This window comes from Arctopsyche grandis, chromosome 10 (genome assembly GCF_051622035.1).
Source record: "Arctopsyche grandis isolate Sample6627 chromosome 10, ASM5162203v2, whole genome shotgun sequence".
Classification (NCBI taxonomy): Eukaryota; Metazoa; Arthropoda; class Insecta; order Trichoptera; family Hydropsychidae; genus Arctopsyche; species Arctopsyche grandis.
Window position 1 is genome coordinate 27,017,816 of NC_135364.1, and position 23,591 is coordinate 27,041,406.

At 36.2% G+C, this 23,591-nt stretch overlaps 1 protein-coding gene across 1 annotated transcript in view; it reads left to right on the top strand.

Moving 5' to 3' along the window:
• Window positions 1-23,591, top strand: part of Mhcl (Myosin heavy chain-like) — a 194,806-nt gene that overhangs the window by 8,059 nt on the left and 163,156 nt on the right. Inside the window, exons 2-3 of the mRNA XM_077440288.1 lie at window positions 12,437-12,786; window positions 14,893-16,062. Of these exons, the coding sequence (XP_077296414.1) occupies window positions 12,628-12,786; window positions 14,893-16,062 (1,329 nt within the window). The 5' untranslated portion in view covers window positions 12,437-12,627. The remainder of the gene's footprint in view (window positions 1-12,436; window positions 12,787-14,892; window positions 16,063-23,591) is intronic.

A 23,591-nucleotide genomic window follows, 5' to 3' on the forward strand; every position in this document is an offset into this window, starting at 1 on the left:
TTGATATTTCATATACATATGTGTATATGCCTAGCTATAGTGACGCCCTGGAGTATACATATATGTAATGTCACTATAGCTTAAGGGCGGTTTCAGACTAGCGTTTTATACGCGCGTATAATCTCGTTTTTTGAAGTGCATGTAGGCGCGTATAGGCGCGTCATTTTCAATACGCGCAACTCGTACGAGCGTAGACGTGCTTATGAGCTCGTATTATCCATGTTGATACTAAATCACCACTAACGGTTCGAACGAAAACGCCGGAATAAGCCCGTGTACGCGCGTCCAGTTTTTTGAAGCGCGAAAAGTAGCGCGCGTGTAAGCGCGTATGCCGAAACGACGATATACGTGCAGAAAAATACGCTAGTCTGAAACCGCCCTAACTGTAATAAATAAATAAACAAATAATAATCATTTTACACAATGCGAATTCGTGCAAACATCCACAGTGACATATATGGAGAAATTTTTGCGGCATTTTATAAGCATGTTGGCGAACTACAAGATGCTGAAGAACTTGAGATTAGCAAGAGAGATAGGAAAGGAGATGCCAATTTTACAGAAACCGTTTAAATGAAAATGAGAAAAATTGGTAAACTCTGTAAAGAAACGATTGACCTGGAGTTACAAACCAAGGTCTGTCCAGTAGCGGGACTCTAGTGGGACTCGAACCCGTGACCACTTTGCTCGAAAGCATAATATGCTTATCACTAGTCTGCACAGTTTTTAATTAGGGAAACAGCTCAAGTAGCCACGAATGAATTTTAAATATGTGATTTATATTTGTATGTAGGATAGGGTAAGGTCGAAATATTAAAGTTTTTTGAAATTTTCCGGAAATTAATTTGGATTACTGTAGTATGTATTCTCGTGAACCCGAGACTAATAAAACACGACCTTTTGAGTTAATTTATAAGGTGTTTTTTTGTTGATAAAAAAAGTTATTAGTAAAAAAAAATGTAGCCAAATCCAATAATGTACATAAACGTGTCATACTATATTTATAACATCCGCCGGTGACCTTTGGGTAATCGATTATTTCTTTGCCTTTCACTTTCGTTTATATACCGAAACGAAATCGTTGCTATTATGGTTATTTTGGCGTATTTAAAAATAGCGTAGATATAATTTTCGCACGCGGAAAACTCCCGGAAAACGTTTTTTTTCCATACGACTTCCAAAAACCGACAGGCGTGAATCGATTCAGTCTAGTTTTGTGTATATTGTATATACCTATAGATATAGTAATTCTTCAATAGAGCTTACAGCTGTTTCATATTATGGTTAAACCAATTTTATGATGTATTACAGTCGGTTTCGTGATAGAGCGCGCAAACTCTGGCTGGGTATCGATCGATAATGCCGGCATTGTGCCATGCTGGTGGTATAAACCTGCATGTCTCTTGGCTTTGAATTTTTTGTTTATTTTCACATGTTTATGTTTCGAAACACGAAAATGTGTGACGAATGTTCATTTTGACTTATCTAATCTCGATGACATTTATACGTTCAAATTTTTTAATATTACACTATATGTAAGTACATGCGTATATTCGTGGTTAACTGGTCACGTATGTATGCACGTGTAGTAAATGTGTCACAAGTGTTGGCATTGTTTTTATGTATAATAATAGTATAATCTTAACACATTCATAATGTGCTAAATTTCGGGTGAAAAATTTTCTAATAACCAACCAAAGTAAATGATAAATTGAATATAATTTTGGAAAAATTGCCAATACTAGTGGCCACGGTGCACGATAATTCGTGCACTGGTAACTTCGCGCTCTTCTGTTGTCGGCCACATCCCCACATGTTTATTTCGCATAGTGCCATGGTATGCAAAACGGGCTTTTATTTCGAGTGTTTAATAGTATTGATATCGTATCCGTCACGGACAGTTTAGCTTTATATACATGTAGGATTTGGTTTTGAATGTGTAGGGTGTATAGTACGGAGCGTGCATGGGTAGAATGTGAGCGTGTATGGGTAAAATGCCATACCATGTATAGGTACATACATGATCCATGTACATACTTATGTAGTTCATCATTTGGAACCCTTACATACATATGTATACTAACCAGCTGATTAGACTGGTGGTTAGTATACAATGCTTTGAACAAACTGGTCGCGGGTTCAAATCCCGCTGGTTTCTGTTGGCCAGACCTTGGATTTATGACCCCAGGTCGATCGTTTCCTTTAAAATTTTTCCAATTTATCTGATTTTTATTGAAACGGTTCCAACAATTTGGCAGCCTTACTCATTGATCATAAATGTCTCTGTGGATGTTAATTGATGTGTGTTTTTACTGAATTTCGTTGAATTGTTTCAAAATGCTGCAAATTTACAAATTTGAACATGATTGTCTCTGTGGATGTTAATTGATATGTATTTACTTTGTATAGTACTAATAATACTTGTATCAAATGTACAATGTTTCTGGCTAGGAAGGCGCATTGTTGTAACCTGTTACGCCTTCCTGGTATAAATTAAAAATAAATAAATATATGATGTGTAGGAATATTGGGTGTAAATAAATTGGCTTTATCTATGGAAGCTCAAACAGTTTAACACTTGCGTTAATGTGTAAAAGCGTGTGCTTTAAGTTAATACAATGCAAAATCTGCGAGGCTTATTATTGTAATTAGATATAAAAATCATTTTATCATGTATCAAACGTCGAATAATATAAATTACGTGCAAAAATAAGAATGTCATTCCAAGGCGGATTTCATTTTCACACCGACCGTTGAGCGCAGCTCCTCTCTCTTGCACCCGTGAGGCAAGTGTACAAGGAGCTTCCCGTGAAAATAATTATTTCTGTTGAAATTGATTTATGTTTTTTTTTTTAATTTCGTAATGACATAATTCGAATCATCAAGGTTTTCATGATAAGTGCAAACAATATGAACATTCTACATTCAGTTTATTTGGAGATATATAACAAAATATAAGTTCTGGATACTTGCTATCCATCACAGTGCGGCAAGTGTTGAGTAACATTATATATGATTTTTTATACCGACATCTATGTATTGTTATGTACCCCGCTTATCACTCTAGTTCCCACAATATCAAATGTACTTTTCACACGCTCATATACGTGAATAACAAAACTATAAAAATTCCTGTAATAGTATATTCAGATAACACAGGAATGTGCCCAGCCCATAAGATAACAAATCATTTATATAGATCGCCATTCGATCGCATTAGTCAGTCATCATCATCGACTCCGAGAGTGACAGTCATCATCATCGACTCTGAGAGTGACAGTCGTCATCATAAAGACTCCAAGAACGCGTCCGCAAATAACGGTCAGCACAGCAGCAGAATAAAGTGAACGAAAGTTAAAGTTATAGTGAAATAGTTCTACGTGTCTCCTATTATAAAAGTCATCGTTCCATAATCTATCGTTTTCGAATATATCTATAATATAAGATAAATGTAACATTTTAATAATAATAAAGAAACTTGGTTGGTTAACCAAGTAGTAAATAAAAATTAAATAAATATTTTCCTGGAACGTGACAGTATGTATGTATATTAGTTATGTAAATATGTCCAATTAAAAGTGATATTGAACCTACAAAGTTACTTGCAACTTTCAATTTCATCTGGGGTATTGTTACGTACGCCGCGGATTGAGCGAATTGCACTTAGACCAACGGATATCTGTTATCGGATTAACTAAGTGCATGCACTTACTTCCAAGGATTATATCTGGACTCTAAGTGCATTTAGGCTAAACAATGACCGTTATTAGTTTTTTCTCAGAATCGGTACGGGGAGACCCAATGTCGTGGAAATACATATCCGAATACGTGACTATACAACAGGTAAACAGATTAGGCGTCCTGAGAGATCTACCCTTTATAAGGCGGTACGTAGGCGATATCATGAAATTCTGGACTGAGCACTGCCAGTGCGTGTATCTCCTTAATCATCAATAAATGCTGTGAAACGACTGTTGGCCTTTTACTTGGATCCTCCACCCACCCCTACGCAACAGTATCAATATCGAGTCAAGTCAGTGAGCTCGCGCGTCATTTATTTGTGTCTTGCGTTTGCGTAGTGAGCGGGATAAACGTGGTTTCAATGATTGATGGCAATTTGTTCATCATTAAACTATGAAAATAAAACATGGAGACAAATATGGTACATCGGAAACCCACCAGGGATTCTATTCAGCAAGTGTCGATATATGTATTCACGAACTCAAAATTAAAATCTTTATTATTCAAATCGCGTGCAGCGTAAGGCTAGGCATGTTATTTTATATGAAGTATCATTGCAATAAAAATCGATAACGATATCCGTATCTGCATATATTGCAATTTTAGATAAGCGCCATAACATTCGTGGATAGAATGATCTTGTAATTATAATATTAATATAACATTATAAAATGAAGTTTTACGGAATGGGATCGCGGCCAACTTAATTTAATCGGCGTGTTGACGACGAACGATGAGATAATTTCGTATAAATATACCGTTTAACGGTGATTTAATACGCCCTTTGGCGATTCACCAGTCGCCGAACGAGATGCACATTCGTATTATCTTAATTTAGGTGGAAAGGTGACTGTGTTGCCAGTAATAATTAACCTGGTTCTAAAGGTGGCCGTTGAATTAGAGATTTGTCCGCAGGCAAGTCTCTAGAAATTTGTCTACCGTAGATATTGTACATATATGTTAATTAACCAGCGGCGTAGACTGGTGGTTAGCATATTGTGCTTTCGAGCGGTGGTCACGGGTTCGAGCCCCACTAGAGTTGCGCTGCTGGCCAGATCATGGTTTGTGACTCCAGGTCGATCGTTTCTTATCAGATTTTACCATTTTTTTTCATTTTAATTGAAACATGGCCATCTCCTTTCCAATCTCTGTTGCTAATCTCAAAATATTCAGCGTCTTGAGGTTCGCCAGTTTGATTATAATATGCTGCACTGTGGATGTTTGCATGAATTCGCATTGTATAAAATGCTTATGTATATTGATTGTATTTTATCTGTATAAGATCTATAAAGGCGAACTTTCATGTTCTATTAAATAAAATAAAAATCCCACTAGATTGTCTCAGATAAAGTTTCTGTTCATCACATACATAAAACAGTTGGACCTGGTGATCCTAGTTGTATTCGTCATCGTATCAGGAATTTCGAGGAACCTTTATTAAGTATTGGATCGGACATAATAGTAATTGCTTTAAAATGTGCATATTTTAAAAATTAGATTTGCGATTATTATTTTACTTACAGGTATTATGTTTGTGAAAAAATTTTACCTTCAGATTTTGATTCAATGTGGATCCCCAGTCTGGCTTTTGTGGTTTTAAAAAAAGTGTGTGTTTTCTGACTCATTGTATTTGAGGATAACTCGGACACCGTTAGGGCGCAGACACATGGAGTGGTACGTGGCATGCGTTTTTTTTAGATTTCGTTTTGTCAAAAAATCGTTAGCACGCCTAATCTATCATATGACTACTATCCAGGCCAAAACTTTCGGTAATATTATGTCCTTGTATTGTATAGATTTGACAGTGATCGATAATGATGATTCTTGTATTTGAAGTAGTAAGACCGTACGAATTAACAATGACATGAAGATACGCCCATCACAGCTGGAGTCTATCTAGGCATGGCGTGCCGTACGATCCAGTGTGTTTGCTCCATAAATCCAATCGAGCTGAAATAACTTTTTCCAATTTAAATCCAATCGAGCTGAAAAAGCATTTTCAATTGTAGATTTCTTTTATTTAAAAATATTTCTTTGAGTTTTTTATGTACTAATTTTTATGTTATAATCTATAGGATGGAACGTAAGACTTATGAGAACTGAGCATGCTGTCGCATTCATGCAATGTGTTTTAACATTGTAAGGACGTAAAATAATTTTTAATTATTTCTTATAATATTATTACAATATAATTCAATGCCAGGTCTTTAATAATATTACTGTAAGTTTTGCTGTACATAACATTACCTTGACAGTTACTTTTATCGGCTAAAAACGAAACACGAACTCAATATTAATAAAAATAAAAGTCAAATTCTACCGACGCACGAACAATGTTGTATTTTTAAACCAAAATGAAATTCGAAACTGAAACGAATTGTAATTGGCCATTGCGGGTCGAGTGCGTGGTTAATGCGATAGTATGTACATTTTACGCAAGTCTAATCCTAGAAAAAGTTTTTTTTTGTTAATTTAAATCCCAAAATTGCATTCGCAAAATGAATTTTTTTGCGGAAAAAAGATTCCTTAAAATCGAAATTGACAGATTTGTTTCATTATATTTCTCTCGTTGGATATGTCGACAAATTTGCTAGCTAGAAACTCTACGAGAGACTTGTTGTAAATTTATCAAACACTCAAACTGGACCAATGTAGGTACTTTGGTTTTTCATATCAAAGTCGTCACAATATTTAACCCTTTCGTCCGTCCAAGGAGGGTGAATAAATTAAATTCACACACAAAGGCCGTATGTGTAATGCGTATAAACAATGCGTGCACTCGAATGGGAGATCTTTTATTGGCTCTCTTCCGGCGGAAGTGTCGTTGTGACGTTTCACACCTATGGCGTTTTGGAATATGCAGTCAGTCACACACTCGATAATGTCATTTTGACGTATCTCTCCAGTCTATGTAGAATATCAATTCGCCGATGATGCGGGTGAATCATCATGAACATATTGTATAATCGATATTTTTAATTTCTCCGAACACACCCATGTATGCGATCAACCGTGCCATTGACCCACTTTTACTCTGCTTAGTAGTCATCGATCAACTTATTGAAATTTTTGTGTTGTGATGGGTAGATTCAAGGTATTATTTTTATTTTTATTTTTTTGTATGCTGCGTGTTTGTTTGGTCGTGCTAAAAATATGCATGAGTTTACCAGAGGCGTGTTTTTCATTTTATGTTTGCTAATTACTGTTCGTTGTATGTAGGAGTGTTTGGTTTTGAATTCAATGTATGTGTGCTTGATTGAATTTGAACCGTGTCAAATTTTCGTGCGATGGTCCTTGATGTGTCGAATTCTTTTGGAAATATGGTTTCCTTACTCTCGAGCGGTAAATTTGTAATTACGTCTATATGTGTACGTGACTGTGCTAGAAATGGCTCTGTTTATTGCTATTAATCGATATGTGAGATGTAATCGTGTGAGTAAAATGATTTTGTATTGCTGGTGATTGCGAAATACTGTAGTAGTACATTTTTTGTATGTTAGGGTGTTGATTGGTGGTTAGTATATTATGCTTTCGAGCAGAGTGGTCACGGGTTCGAGTTCCACTAGAGTCCCGCTGCTGGCCAGACCTTGGTTTGTGACTGCAGGTCGATCGTTTCTTATCAAAGTTTGCCAATTTTTCTGATTTTAGTTGAAAAAGTTCCAATATAATTGGCTTCTCCTTTCCAATCTCTCTTGCTAATCTCATGTTATTCAGCGTCTTGAGGTTCGCCAGTTTGATTATAAAATGCTGCAAATTTTTCCATAGATGTCACTGTGGATGTTTGTATGAATTCCTATTGTAGAAAACGCTTATGTATATTGATTATATGTATTTTATCTGTATATGTAAGTGCACTATCCGCTTTGGACCGATCTGTAAAGGCAAGTATTCATGTTCAATAAAATAATCAGATGGCATGATTTCACGACTAAACGTTCACCGACAAAACATTCATCGACATAATGTCCACGATAGGACGTCAGAGACAAAATGCTCACACGATGGAACGTTCGCAAACATAACGTCACAGTCAAAACGTTCACGCGACAGAATGTTCGCTTATAATATGATTTTTTAAATGTAATTATCAAAAAATAATTATAACCAGTTGCAGCTCGTTTATAAGAATTCCAGCGCTGCATCAACCTTAAGAAAAATTACGAAAAACATGCATTTACAATTTGTGAATACAAATGCAATAAAAATGATTAGATATTTAACATACTCATTATTAATGAGTATGTCAAATATCTAAATGCAAGTTGAACATGAAATTTTTGTTTACTGCGGCTTCTATGCACGAACCGCCACTGAAAAAAAGAAGAAAAATATTTCGCACACTTAAAATCCACAGTATATACATATATCGAATTCTTGATATATAAGTTATTTTTATGAAAAAAAAAATCATTTTTGAACGTTTTGTAGGTGGACATTCTGTCGTGTAACACGTGTAAACGTTCTGTCGTTTACTTGTTCGTGAGTGTTTTGTGAACGTTCTGTCGTGGACATTTAGCCGATGAGCATTCGGACCGTGAACGTTTTGTCCGTGAATGTTTTGTCCGTGAATATTTTGTCGGGGCACTGGTCTGGGCACTGGTCTGGGCACTGGTATCGGGATACATGGTCTGGGTGACAAAATCATACTCATTAATGACATGAGCATCATTCATACAGAGTTTTCAGATACTTGAGCATTTACTCGACCCAAGCATGCAAATCTAACCATTCACTCACACAAATTAATAATTTAATTTGATCTGAAAATGTCTTAAAGATCTGGAATTCATACTTCATTAAGTATTAGTGGTATACATATTATGTATATGTAGATCACAAAGCTGGTGTTATATTGAAGTCTAGACCTGTCACATTGATTCTAGGAGGCCGCATGTCCGGCCATTTTATTATATTCTCTGCACGCTCACGATGTCCGCATGCAAGTCAACCGAAACATTCCAACTTGTTGCGGCGGGTCGTATATCGTATGTGCGTGAGTCATCGCGACGGCCTCGTTTCAAGTTTGAACGTTTTGTGCATATCAGGCTTATTAATTCGCGTAGAAATCCTTACAGCATTATTTTCGCGACTCGATAAGAAGCGAATAATTTTAACCGAAATTTGAAATTATTATTTTATGTGTGTATGTTCTACGCGTTTTAAAATTACGATACCAAAACAAAAATATGAACTAAAAAATAAAAAAATATAAGAAAATCGTTTCTCCCATCGATTTATGTATGTATTTGTGTGTGCTTACTTATATGTACATAGATTTCACGCTTGTTAAATTTATTTATAAGTGCAGTATGTTTACAACTTTTGAATTAGTTTACATACGAATCGTATTATTTACATTTTATCGTAGAATTTTGTATTTTTATTTATTTCTGTATTCGAATTACATATGCATATGTACATACATACATTATATTTTGAATGTAGGCAGTTATATCGCTTTATTATTATACATATGAGCATATAATAATAAGTTCAACGACACTATTTCTAAATTAATCAGTTCTAGGTAAATTTCTCGAAATCAATTGCTCGAATGTCAATTGCTCAAATTGCAATTTGCTCGAAAAAATACAACAAATAATCGTAGAGGCCATTCATTTGATGTAAATAAATTTTTTATAATTCATATTATATAATGAAACGTTTACCCGAGTTTTATTAATTATTATACTGTACATATTGTTGTGTAGGTGTGGGTTCAGGATCCCACGATCCCAGAAATGAAAGGCCAAAGTCGCTTCACAGCGTTTATTCAACGATCCCAGAGGTACACATGGAACCACCCAGAATAATGTGATCTATCGTGTGTACCTCCTTAAAAAGGACAATTTACACAGCACAGCTCCCCCGATCCATTAATGTGTCTATTGTCTAAGCACGTAAATGTCTATCATGGCGAGTCTATTGTTTTACGCATGCACTTGTCAATGTCTGTGGGAACTCTAGCGTATCCTTGGTTCGGGCACTTACTGAGTCCTGTTAGCCTAATCCGGGGTCTCTATTGTTTACCTACGAACGCACTTAGACGGTGGATACTCTCTCTCTCATGTTCCTACGTTACAATATGTACATATGTATGTATATACAAGTCGAGTATACATTTTAAACAAATATTATTACTAGAGGTAGGATAGCCAAGGTGCCGCTCATTGTTCAATTGTTGTAAATCCTTTGTAAAAAAGGTTCGGCAAACCTTTAACAATTCATTTACAACATTTGAACAATAAATGGCACCTTGGTTATCCTACCTCTAATTATTACATTACTCGCATTTCGAACAATACGACATTCGAGCAATTGCATTCAAGCAATTTACCAGATGCCAACTTAACCGATCCTATTATATATGGTAAACGATATCTATAAATATATCAGAGCTTTTTCGGCACTGGGATGATCCAAAGATATTACATCAGTTGAAATTGGCCTTTCGTCGCCTCGATTGTGTATATTTTTGCATAATTACAATCTCGGTGTTTTTTATTGGAAATTTTTCGTTTTGATTTCCGTATAAGAGAGTTCTATTCTCATTCGTATTTTGTTAGTATCGTGGTTGATTGAATTAACTGGAATTCCCAAAGCGGTTTCAGTCAATAAACACGTCACGATCTCCCCATTGATCCAGGGCTATACGAGCAGTCCAGAACGTGAGGATGTCTGGGCTTTTGAGTGGAGTGGCGTTCGACCTCGTATAAACGGTAAAGGAGTCACATTTAGCGAGCAATACTCCTCGTAATATCCGCATCGGTAGTGGAGTCACGACCTCTTGTACCGCAACGTAGACGCTACGTTATGCAAGAAAATCGGTCGATTTCCCCCGCTGAATTTACAATGGTGTGTAGAGTTTGTGACGTCACAAAAGTGCATCAAGTCTCACGTATGTCGGGTTGCATGCACTTGTCTCCATTTGTCTGTTTTACATGATATAATAGCCATTTTTCGCCGTTCGCGTTACTTTCGCGCAAACGGCGTCACTGTGATCTCAGACTTGTGGGAAAATCAATATGGCTACATATTTTGGAATGGGAACGTTTGCTTGTGCGTGTGTGAAACTTGTAGGTATGGAGGAAAACGTTAGAGAAGATTCTCTCTATGCAGTATTGGAAGGTAAAGTGCGTGTATGCGTTTATATAGGGATGACCCAGAAGGGGTCGAAGGAAGTAGATGAGCTCAATTTATAAAAGGCTACAAGTCTGTTGGGAGTAGATTCATCAAGAGGAATCTGATTAAGATGTCGGAATTCCGACCCAATTTTAGATAAGGGGATCAGGAGAAGATAAAGCTGTAAATATGGCGATTGGATAAAACTATTCTTGAAAAATCCGAATACCAAATAAATCGCGAACATAAAAAAGTGCACATGGTAAAATATAAAGATGACATGTAAAAACCCACTATTTCAGTGCTTTTCAGCTTTAATCTTTTTTTTAATATGCTTAAAACAAATGAGTAACAGAATAGACTAGTGGTTAACGTGTAATGCTTTGAAAAGTGGTCACAGGTTCAAACTCCCCTGGTTTCTGCTTGGATTTATTTTATTTTATTTCATATAACATGAACAATCGCCTTCACAGATCTACATATATGGAGATATTTATGCAGCATTTTATAATCAAATTGGCGAACCTCAAGACGCCGAATAACTTGAGATTAGGAGCATGAAAGATTAGGAATGGAGATGACACTAATTTTCGTTTCCTATCAGAGTTTGCCAATTTATCTGATTTTCAATGCTGCAAATTTACAAATTTGACCGTAGATGTTTCTGAGAATTTTAGTGAACATCATGTAAATGATGTTTCAGCATAGAATCCGTTGATTTATATATATTTGTATATGTGATTTTCTATGTCCGCGATTTTCGTGACAACAGTTTTCGTATTCGGTTTTTCTGATTTTGATTGTATTTGGATGTTGAGCGGAAAGTTTCTTGGTGGTTTTGGATTATCGTATTTCTTAATTATGTGACAATGAATATTGTAGCAGCTTTCTTCTCACCTTATATCTTAAACCACAGGTTATTGGTTGCATTGATTGTTACACATGTTTCAAAACTTTAATGTTCGTACAATAGCTAATGGTATTGTAAATCAGGTCTGCACCTAGCGATTATATTCGCTCTCTACCACGAGTCGTTCTTTTGTGCTTCATAGTTTTGAATCACCTCTGCCTCTGTGTGGTTTTGTCTTCTTAAGATTAGAAGTCGATCTTTCAGTGAAGATTTCCCGAGACATTGACATTTGGTTTCAAGCTTGTGTTCCAATCTTTATAGGCGATCGTTTCTCCAATGAAAAACTCGTTTTCTTCCTGTAGTGGTGTATACGAGTACATTGTAAGATTTCTTCCGGTGCTTCGTGCGTTTCTGGTCTGTTGAACAGTTGTGCTTCTGATTCGTCGGCGACCTTGGGAAACATGAAGTTGATATTCAATTCCTTGTTACTTTTCTTTTTTATTACTACTCGGATCTGTTACCACTAACGGTATCGACTTTTTGCCCTCTGTTAATGTTATTATTTAATTTTTTACTTCGCGGTTACATCGATGCGGTTTCGGTTTTAACCACACTCAATTCCGGTACTGATACTGACTGAACATTTTAAATGTGCGACATCCTAATAAAATGTTTTTTTCTTTTTCTTTTATATGTCTTCATATTTGTGTTTTATTGTTTCAGATTCGTGGACCGATGTGCTTCAGCGACACCACTACGCCTTTCGCACTAGTGGTTTTGTTAAGTGCAGTGAAATGTTATACCTATAGTTAGTTAGTTAGTGATTGTTTTTGCAATGGAAATGTGTTGACCAAGTCGCGCGCTTAGGTATTAAATTGTTTTTAAAATTAGTCAAATTGTGAAAAGTTGCGGATATGTTTAATTTTATTAAAAAAGCGGGCGTTTCCGTCGGAGGCGGAGAAGAGACCGCAGACGATAAGGAGAGGAGAAAAAGAGAAAAGAAGGAGAGGAAAGAGAAACAGAAGAGGGACAGGGGGAGTATGACCGCCGATGAATTGCTGAGAATCGATGAGGTATTTATTTATTCAACAGTTTATTAAATACAATATTAAAACACTTGGGCATATTCTGATGTGCTAAGCGGAAGTTCTTGAACCTTTTTAACTATAAAGCTACGATCCGATGTACATAGCTTGAGACTTACGAGAACCGAGCATGCTGTAGCATTCGTACAATGTGTTGTAACATTGTAAGGACGTAAAATAATTTATTTATATTCGCTCAGTGTTTGTAATATAAACCGCTTAAACAAATGGCCAATATAATAGTTAACATTAATTTGTTTTTTATTTGAATCGGCATAGAAACTTTGATTTGTTCCACGACGTCACGGATTCTACGAAACAAACAAACATTCAAAGTCTGTTTCGAAATTATACCTTATATTAGATTACATATTATTACAATATAATTCAATGTCAGGTCTTTAATAATATTACTGTAAGTTTTGCTGTCCATGACATGACGCTGACAATTACTTTTTCGTCTTTATATTAAAATTTTATTAGTGTAAATATTTCAAAATATGAAACACGAACTCAAAACTAACAAAATAATAAAATACAATTTCTACCGACCGCTATTCGCACTAACAATGGTGTATTTGTTGTCCAAAATGCAATTCGAAACTGAAACGAAATGTGATTGGCCATCGCGGGTCAAGTGGGGGGGTGAATGCGATAGCATGTACATTTTACGCAAGTCTCATGCTAGATCGGTTCGACTATATCTGCATAATTTACCGTCCTTATAAAAGGTTACACTTGAAAAAATAAAACTCAAATTAGACTTTTACAAGTATAAAAGGCACTGGAAAATCCACATAGGAAACGTTAAGGGCATAGAAACACAGAGTGTTACGCAGCATGTCTTTTTTTTAGGTATTTACTTTTCTTTGAAGCCAAAACTCACCCCTGGAGTGTTTTCGGTGATATATTTTCCTTGTCACAGGTTACACAGGAATCGATATCGATGATTCTAATATTTTAATAAATATAGGAGAAGCTTGTGAAGATTATAAAATCGTACGAATTAACAATGACATGAGACACCCAGTCCTCCTAGGCATGCCGTGCTGTACGATTTTGTGTATCTGCGCCTTAAACGTTATGTTGTTGGTCAGCGTATACTTATTGGCCACTTGAACCTTAATCAGTGGCGTGCCGTGAAAATCTCCGTATTTTTGTCGCACAGCCTTACTTACGTGTGCGTGAGCAGGATACAGGGGGACTAGTGACATCATACTGAGTCCCCCTCGCTCACACGTACTTTAGTAAGATTGTGCGATAAAAACATAGATATTTTCACGACTACTGACCCTAACGCAAAATATATTTCTGTATCAGTCAGTAGTGAAAATTTCTCAGTAATATTATTAGGTTATTGTTTAATTATTTTTAAAATCCAAGCGGCCAATAACTGTACCGTTATTTTTATCTGTGTGAAAATATCAAATTCTATTCGATTGAGTACATTAAAAAATTACAGCGAAAGCTTTTATATACAGTATTTAATTAACTATCAGATAGGATCTTTCATAATTTTGATTAGATTATAAGATACGAATAATTTGCGTAATGTCTAAATAAAGAAAGATGGAATTTAATTGATATAATCTAATCTACCTACATATACACATTTTTATCATTCCCTGTAATGTATGTATGTATGTATTTACGTTAAACTGTATTGTAATTGTTTTGTCGCTATCGGAAATATTTCATTTTTGTATTTTGGTTTACATTTATATAGCGATAAATCAAGGTGAACAAATCGATTCGATAGCTAGTTTTATCTCATTTAGATATGCTATATCTACATACGGACTCGACGGGAACACTCCCTATAAAAGGAGGTTGAATGACAACGTAGCCAATTTGCGTTATGTGTGCACAATGTAAGCACAATTTTGTGGGGACAGCGATCGTTAACAGTTTAATCGCGGTTTATGCGTCACGATTTGCTTTCCGTTCAAGGTAATAATTATATACATACATACGTGTCCCACTTCACGCACATATGTACAGGTGTTGTGTCCGAGATTAATTTCTATGTATGTTATTTTTTTTGTAACACCGAAAGTGCTATCTCTTTTAATGCAATGTTTTTCATTTTTTCAGGTCCGACGGTCTTTGAAGTTGAGAGGTCGCCGGAAAGAGAAGGAGAAACTACCTTCCGGCATCACAGCCGACTATAGTGCCAATTTTTTCGCGGAGCTCGACCGAGACTCCAACTACTCCAACTATCCCTTGGTTACCTCTGATTCTGTGATCGAAGGCTCTAATTCCAATTTGAGCGACGAAAACAACCACTTTCCAGTGGCGGCGACTAGGGGAACGATCGGCGCCTGGCGTGACGGTCACCTGCAATCAGACAGTTCTGAGACATCTCTCAACTCTCTGAACAATCCCAACGGTCTGTCTAAACAGCCGCCTAGTCTACCTCCTCTACCTCCCAGGCCTCCGAAGAGAGGCATTTTGAAAGGACCGCGACTCTCCAGCTCGAATTTGGTCAACGTCGACAATCAGAATTCGGGTACAAACTCCCCTGATTACACGAACGGCCAAGACGCGCTGATAAGAAACACTCTGCGCAACGAAGTGATATCATATCAGAACTTACCTGTCAGTAGGAACGGTGTAGCCGTGGACGACGTACAAAACTTCACCAAAAAAGTGATTCACAGTCCGGTGGATACAAAATCTACATACTACAACAACTACGGCTCGCCACCACCCATAATGATAACATCTCACGGGGACGAGAACGGCAGGACTGAAAACGGAAACAACTTCACTGTGACCTCACCTACACCCAGTGCTGAATCGCTCACCGACACCACTACGAACTCCTCGTTCGCCACACCTCCGTTTTCAATGTCGCCGACTGGCGATTCTGACGGCTTCCATCGGTGGTCCAGCAATTTGGAAGGGGTGCATCTCCCCTTGCCGGAAATATCACCCGCTGAGCTGCCGCCTCCTAGAGTCTTGACCATCCAGAGACAGAAGGCGCCTAGGAATGATTTCGGATTCAGTTTGAGAAGGGCTATGATCGTCGAGAGGTGTTGGTCTGATAGTGTCAACGGTAGGACGTCTTCCGACGACGAGAAAGACGGTGTGAAGATGAAGGCTGTTATTTTTGCTGAACCTGGTACTGTGACGCAAGGTCACGAAACAGGACTCTTGCCCGGTGACAGGTTGTTGGAAGTTAACGGAATAAGTGTCGACGATAAAAGCCGTGAAGAAATCATCGACATGATCAAGAGCAGTCAGGATTACGTCACTGTCAAGGTATTATACATATATATTCATAGTCCTAATTGGTCATATAATATTATACTAGAGTATAATGATAGGTTGAGCTAGGAACATTTCTATAACATTACTGGTGTAGAGTTTGGTTTGAGTTACGATTTAATCTATTTTTATGGGGGGGGGACAACGCTAATCATAGGCGATGACTAACCACTAGACTGAAAGTGAAATAGAGCGTCTACTTATGAACCCATACGAGTTTACTTATGAATAATTATTATATTACGAGAAATTATTAAATTTTGTTTGAATTATGGAATCAAGTATCAATAGCTACCAAGGTTTAGTTTTTGGAATTGGCTTCTTCGGGAATTTTGCCAATGTAATCCAATCACAAATTTGCACGATGCTTCAGAAGTGGCTGTAGTTATCCATACATTATATCGAATTTCTCATAATAAGTCTCGAAAGGTGCTAGCCGTGATTTTTTTATAACTTTAATAATTCCGCTCTGCTGTGGTTAAACAAAACAACTAATCAAACGAGATACCCAAAATTTTGAGCAGTACTTTTTCACCTATTATTGAACGTTTATACGTAATTATGCAAAAATGATCCAAACCACATATTTTGACTATCGCAATTTTGTGGATCTTTTTTCTTTATACAATATAAATCAGCGTTTTTCATTTGAGGGTAGGCAGTGAGTGGAGTGGGTCGTTTAGCGAAAAAATCTTTATTAAACGTTCCTCATTGGTTCTTTTTCAAATTTTAATTTCGCCTTTCACAATATCAAATGTGTGTGCATTTCAACAATCAATGTCAGTTTACGAAGGGAAGGGAACGAAAGCAGACAGTTTAATAAGCAAACGTAATGTATTGCTGTGAACTGCTACTATGTAGTATGTACTCTCGTACACATTCGTGGGGATATAGAACATGGGGGAACAACGGCATATAATGGATGAGTGCGTGTTATGGTTTCAATATTTGTTTTGTGGCCATTAAAAGTCATCTCGTTCGTGATGTATGTGAACTTTATTCATTTCTTTTTCAATTGGAATCTAAAAAAATAGACTTATCTCGTCTTATCGTACCCAGTAGTTTTTACTATCGTGTGTTTAATTCCACAGTGCGCGCATCGATTATTGAATTTTTAATGCTGCTTACCAATGTATTATTACACTCCACATTATGATAAATTCGTGACGTAGAATAATCTAGTTTTTTTTTTAAACGGAAGGCTCATCACTTTTTTTTTTGGGTTGGAAAATCATAACTGTATGTAGTTAATCTTGCGTTCTCACGAGTCCAACTCAACAATACAACAACAGCATTGGCACTAAGTATTTTTTTTGTTGTTGTAATCACATACAGTTTATCAACCTTTCACCTTTTAATCCTATTGTGTTAAATCGTTGAGATGGGCCAAAATTAATTTGGTTGCTTGACTTGTGTTTTGACCCCGGCATTAAAATGAGATTTATATTGTTTAAGTGCTTTCGTCTATATATTCCATTATGAAGATTTTTCTTCTTATTTATTGAGTGTGTTTGAATAATGTCTAACTTAAGTATTTATGTACATATATACGAGATGCTTGATATTGAAAAATATTTATAATTCACCGCGTAATTGAGCCTCTTTAGAGTGATCTTTCTTAGATAGGTAAAATACCTATGGGACGACCCATAAGGGATTGGGAAAAACAGTGAAAGGCTGACTCCGATGGGAATATGTATTGTAGGTTTTAGTAGCAGCTAATACGATGGGTTCACCTAATTACGATCTATTCTTGGATTGGGAAGGGGATATGAAGAAAAAGTAGGTGTTTTCCTATTGACTTCTAGGAGGAATACGTGGAATAACAATGCTGGAAAGAATACATTTTATATGAAGAATATACATTTAATTCCAATATTGTAATTAACTACCTGACAAAATAGGAACATTCTGAAATGAAATAATGACATAAAATTTTATCATGGTCGCATAGTTGGCATCAGCAGTCCTATAGAAATGTAGCATGGCCGCAACAAATTTTTCTTCGATGTGATTTAAAATAAAGCTGTTTTTATTTAATTTTTGTAGCGGTGATTATTTTATATTTTCGAAATCGTAATATCACATTTTTTAAAAGAGAACTTCATTTTTAATAAACTATTAGTGAAGTAAAAATATATATGAGAGATAATGAGAGCCTATAATGCAAATTGTATATGATATAGTGTGAAAAAAATAAAGTTATAGGCGTTTAAACAATTAAAATCCGACAAAACGAGTGGGGGGCGGAAATTCAAACATATACAGGCTACAGGCTGGTGGCAAAGGGTTAGCTGTCACCGTCTCCAAAATTTTTGGATTATTAAACGTGTTTATTACGATTATATTTCACCATCGAACTAGCGGAACTAATTGAAATCTCTATCGGGGGCCAAACCTCGCAAAATGGCAAAGTTTCAAAGCGATCGGAAGAATGTGGGAATATTATCAGACCGATTGGTGAAATGAACCTAATAAAAAGCCTTGCAGTAAAAGACTTAGATTATATAGATTTCAATGTGATATATTTTAATTGGATAATAATTGTATTCAGTATTATTTACGCTGCAGACGTATAATTTATATAAAAACGGACGCGCTGTATGTACAATATGTGGTGGATGCGTGGGGGGATGTGGAGCGTCTGACATGTGCTCCTAATATTGAGCGATTTGGAACGAGTGACGTCAACATAAGATGCGCTGCGCGGGAGCATACACACATTCACGAAGATACACTCACATTTAAGATTTCATCCAGTTTTAAAGCCAATCTCTCCCTTAAATTTTTCATTTGCCGCAGAAAAATCTAGCATCCACACCACCAGTGGTGTAGTGCTAAATAAAAAAGTACCAGGTCGGTGTTTAATTTTTACGACCCCCCCCCCCGCTTTTTCCGTTACTTAAAAAATAAGTATCTTAATATTGGTAGTACAAATATTTATAAAAAATCAAATGCTAATTGACTTGAAAAGTCAATCAAAGTGGTCTGAATGAGGCTTATTATTTTTTGCAATATAATATAATATGCAGTTCTGAAAATTTTGTTAGATGTTTCGATTTCGGCATCATTCAAAGTGTCTATAATTTTTTCAAAGGGTTGTTGTTGGGCTGTTTTTAAAAATATTTTCTGCACTCAAATCAGCATTTGAGTGAAGATACGGTTGAAGTCACCAAATGTTAAAACGAGAGTGTGACTCATACAATATTTGGAATACAAAATTTTATATGAAATATAAGCAAAAATATTTTTTAATTGTACTCGAAAAACAATTTTTATATCAAAGTACCAGGGCGGCGACCTGGCCCGACTACACCACTGCACACCACTGATTTAGATAAATTGATGTCAAATCTTGCCAGTAGCTATATAAAAGTAACTGAAGGATTTGAACTCTGTCATTCAATGAGCCTGTACTCGTTAGACTAGTTACAAGATAATTTTAAGTCCAAAACATTCTGAGGTAGTAACTAATAAGGGTCATAATTTATATGTTAGCTCATCGATGTAGGCCACACTTAAAAACAAGCTTCTTATAAGGTATTGCAACTCGAATGCTTGCTAACTGTCTTCTACATATGTACGTACTGTCATAAATTTTCCTCAACTTTTCAGAATTACTATATATCTAAAAAGCGTTACTTACGCCAAGTATGTATGTATATATGTAGGTTGGGCACTTAAAATAACATTAAAATGCATTAGGTTAATGAGATTAGTTTGAGCTGAGCTAGTTTTCCGTACTTCCGGACTTTTTAACGTGATAGTAAAGGCAACCGGAGAGCATCGTAAAAATGCAGTCTGCTATGATCGTTTCGCAAACTTGCACATACGTACATTGTACATACATGGTTGGCAAACTCTATCCACGTCTACGTACTAGGTATGTGTATCGTATCTACAATATGTACGTCAATTTTCCATTGTGGGTCGACATTTAAGTGGTATTTGCTCTAGGCGGAAGAGATGGCCGATGTTGCTTTTCACCTCTGCTATTTAGTTGCGATGATGCAACCGAAAGATGTTTGATATCTGTTCCAGACGCTGTGCTATGGATTAGCAATTGCAGGGGCGGACTAATCTCAAACTCGTTTCCATCGATATAATCGATTCTGTTTTGTTTTGTTTTTCAACTTGTCTATGTTTTGTCGTCGTATATTCGGCTGCTTATCAGCGTAATAAATAGGCATTTAGAAGTAGTTGACTGTGGAATTAAGCGCATTCTTAGCGGCACGTCAGTCATCAGAAATTAAACGCTATCGCAGCACGCTTCTCTTGAGATCAGTGTCGGCGATCATACTAATAATAATTATAACGAATGTAAAAATGGAGATCATCTATCATCGTCATCGGCTTACTTAGTCGCTTCGGCGTTGTCGGTGTAAATCGACGTTTTTCAAAGTGTCTATCGCAAGTACGCATTTTCGGTGATGTAAATGTTAAGGAGGTCGGATGTTTGAAAAGTTAAAGAAGGCTTTGAAATTGATTTTTGATTAATAATTTTACTAAGATTTGTACTTGTAGTAAGTGGTTCTTGCTGCTTATTTTCGTGCTATTCTTATTTTTATACGTGGAGTATTAATAGAAACTTGACGTTGAACACATTTTCATTTTTAACATTCTTTAAATAGACATGAACTAAAAAGCATTAAATCGATCTCAATTTTAATGTAAACACTTTTTTTGAAAAATCGAAAAAAATGCTCATATTTTATAGAATTGTCTTTGTTATATATTTTATTTTAAAATAGTATAAAGAATTGAAAAATGTTTGTCATTATATATGTACATATGTATATAATGACAAACATTTTTTTTTAAATTTTAACTCAAAAATTTCTAAAAATTTCAATTAAAATACTTCGCATTCAAGAGGGCTCTTTTCTATTGAATTCACTCGTATCGTTAATTTTTCTTTTCTTTGGATTAGCTAATATTTCGGAGTATATAAAGGCTCTTTTCTATTGAATTCACTCGTATCGTTAATTTTTCTTTTCTTTGGATTAGCTAATATTTCGGAGTAAATAAAGACACACGGAGACACGAAGCGTGCGTTGTGTCTCCGTATGCGCGTTATTTTAATATTTAAGTTTGGATCATCGTGTCATTATTTTATTTTTTTTATTTTTATTTTTACATATATACCAGGAAGGCCTTACAGGTAAATCCCAATGCGCCTTCCTGGCCAATTACAAATACAAATACAGCATTTTTATTATAAGTCGTTGAATTGCGAGACACTGAAAAAACTCGCAAATTAACGAGACATCTATGAATTGTACATACATAAATTTTTATTGTACATCAATCAAATTTTTCAAATAGTGGTTCAAATAGGTAGGAAGGATTTTTAGCCAATTTTTTTTCCGGGAACCGTTTCAACAATGAAATCAGAGAAAATTGGCAAACTCTGATAGGAAACGATCAACCTGGAGTCACAAATCCAGGTCTGACCAACAGCATACTCTGAAAAATTCATTTTCATTCAGGGATAGAACCCGGCACCTTCTTGACGGTAAGCAGAAGCTTAACGTCCGAGCTATGTTGCTGGCGCTGTGGATCCGGCCATTACTAGTGGCCGGATCCACAGCGCGACGTTTATTGTTCAATTGTCGTAAATGCTATTGTTAAATTGTTGTAAAAGGTTCGCCCAACCTTTTTTTTGTACTTTAGCTTTGTAAATATAGCCAAACCTCCCCGATTCCTGGAAAAAGCACGGTCTCTATCCGCAGTCTAGTCATTACAGGAGTCCCTAAGGGCGAAAACACACTGAGTGGTACATGGTACGTGTTTTTTTTTTTACGAATGTTGTGCATGCCACACAGTCCCATAAATCACTTCTGGAGTGTTTTGGGTGATATTTCATCCTTATATTTATGCTTGCTAGACAGTGATCGATAAAGGTGAATATTGAAGAAATGTAGGAGAAACATATGCACTCTGCATGGGCAACTACACCTGCATTCGATTTGGGGAACACCCACTGTCATAGTGTAGAGCCAAGGACGTGACGTTTCGTACTATTCAGTGTGTTTTCGTCATAATGCGCCACAATTTGTCAAAAAAATACAGAGAGATGAGGAAAATAAAAATATATACATAGACATTTATACATGATCATAAAAAAACAATAGCATTATAATAATAGCAGAAAAAGTAAAAATAATAAAATACAGAGTAGGGAATGTCTTGCATTTACGGCCAGCACCAATATATAAGAACCAGTCGCAAATATAAAGCATCCGTGCGAGCCCAAATGGAAGAGAAAAGATCAAAATTCCACTCATACATCTCATTCAATTATGAAAATAATGATGAGCGCAGGCTACCAGAAAAAGAGGATATGTCTCCATTGGTCCTTACAAGCGTTGTGTCTCCATGTTCTGCAGTTGTTGGAATATTTTTCGCTTTGTGATATGTTTCTCCGCTTGCGCCATGTGTCTCAATTCTAGGGACGCGTCTTCATGCGCGCGTTGTGTCCCTGTGTGTCGTAATTTGAACGCAGCTTAATAAATACAAACATATATGATCGTGTATGCAAACGTGAATGCAAACGATTTTGAATAATAATAGCCCCAAAAATATTGAAAAAAAAGTATGAATTTGTCTAGGAACTTAAAAATTTCATAACAAACCAACACATTATGACAGTTCATGTGAATGCTCGAGTTCAAGGCCACCCAGGGGAATAACCTCACAAAATGAACAATATCCGTTGATTAAACATATAGCGATCATTATCCTGGATGATTTTCGTTTTGTTAGCCATGTGAAAATATGTACGTTCGTCGGCATCTTTCCTACACACACACACACACACACTGACACATATTTCAAATTGAATTAGCCACGGTTTATTGTATGGAAAATTGAGAAGAATTGATTGAAAATTAGTCACAAGTCGACTGGCACAGCGCACACACTCGAAAGTCTCGATGGGCCAGCGGCGCACGCTAATTAAACACGCTTTCAGGCTGCACTATCGGTTATTGTGTTAATTTATATCCAGATACACGTACTCCGAGTACCGGGTGGCTGAATTGGTATGTGCAATTCGTATTCATCACGATATCGTGCCAGAGAAAAACCGCAGACCCGCTGCATAATCTACGAAACGGCACTTTTGCAAATAATTTCGCGCGGGGCTGTCGAAACGGTCCAACCGAATCGATAGATACGTATAGATTTTATTCGCGGCAATACAGAATTGCAGACGAACGGTTTAAATAAAAAATAATGATTTATTAACATATTCAGTACAAGAACTGATTACGGACTAACTTAAATTCTAACAGTAATGAGTTTATATACTTTGTTGAAAGTGTTGAAGACACGTGTTGTACAATATTGGTTAGTCAGTTCTTAAGACATGTTACAAATCAATGGTGCTATTTATTAAATTAGGTGTGCCACAAATCAATGGTGCTACTTATTAAATTAAGTGCGCCACAAATCAATGGTGTGCCTAATCCCTACTGGTTAGTTGTTTTAATTGTTAGCGTTGATTACACATCATGTGACAA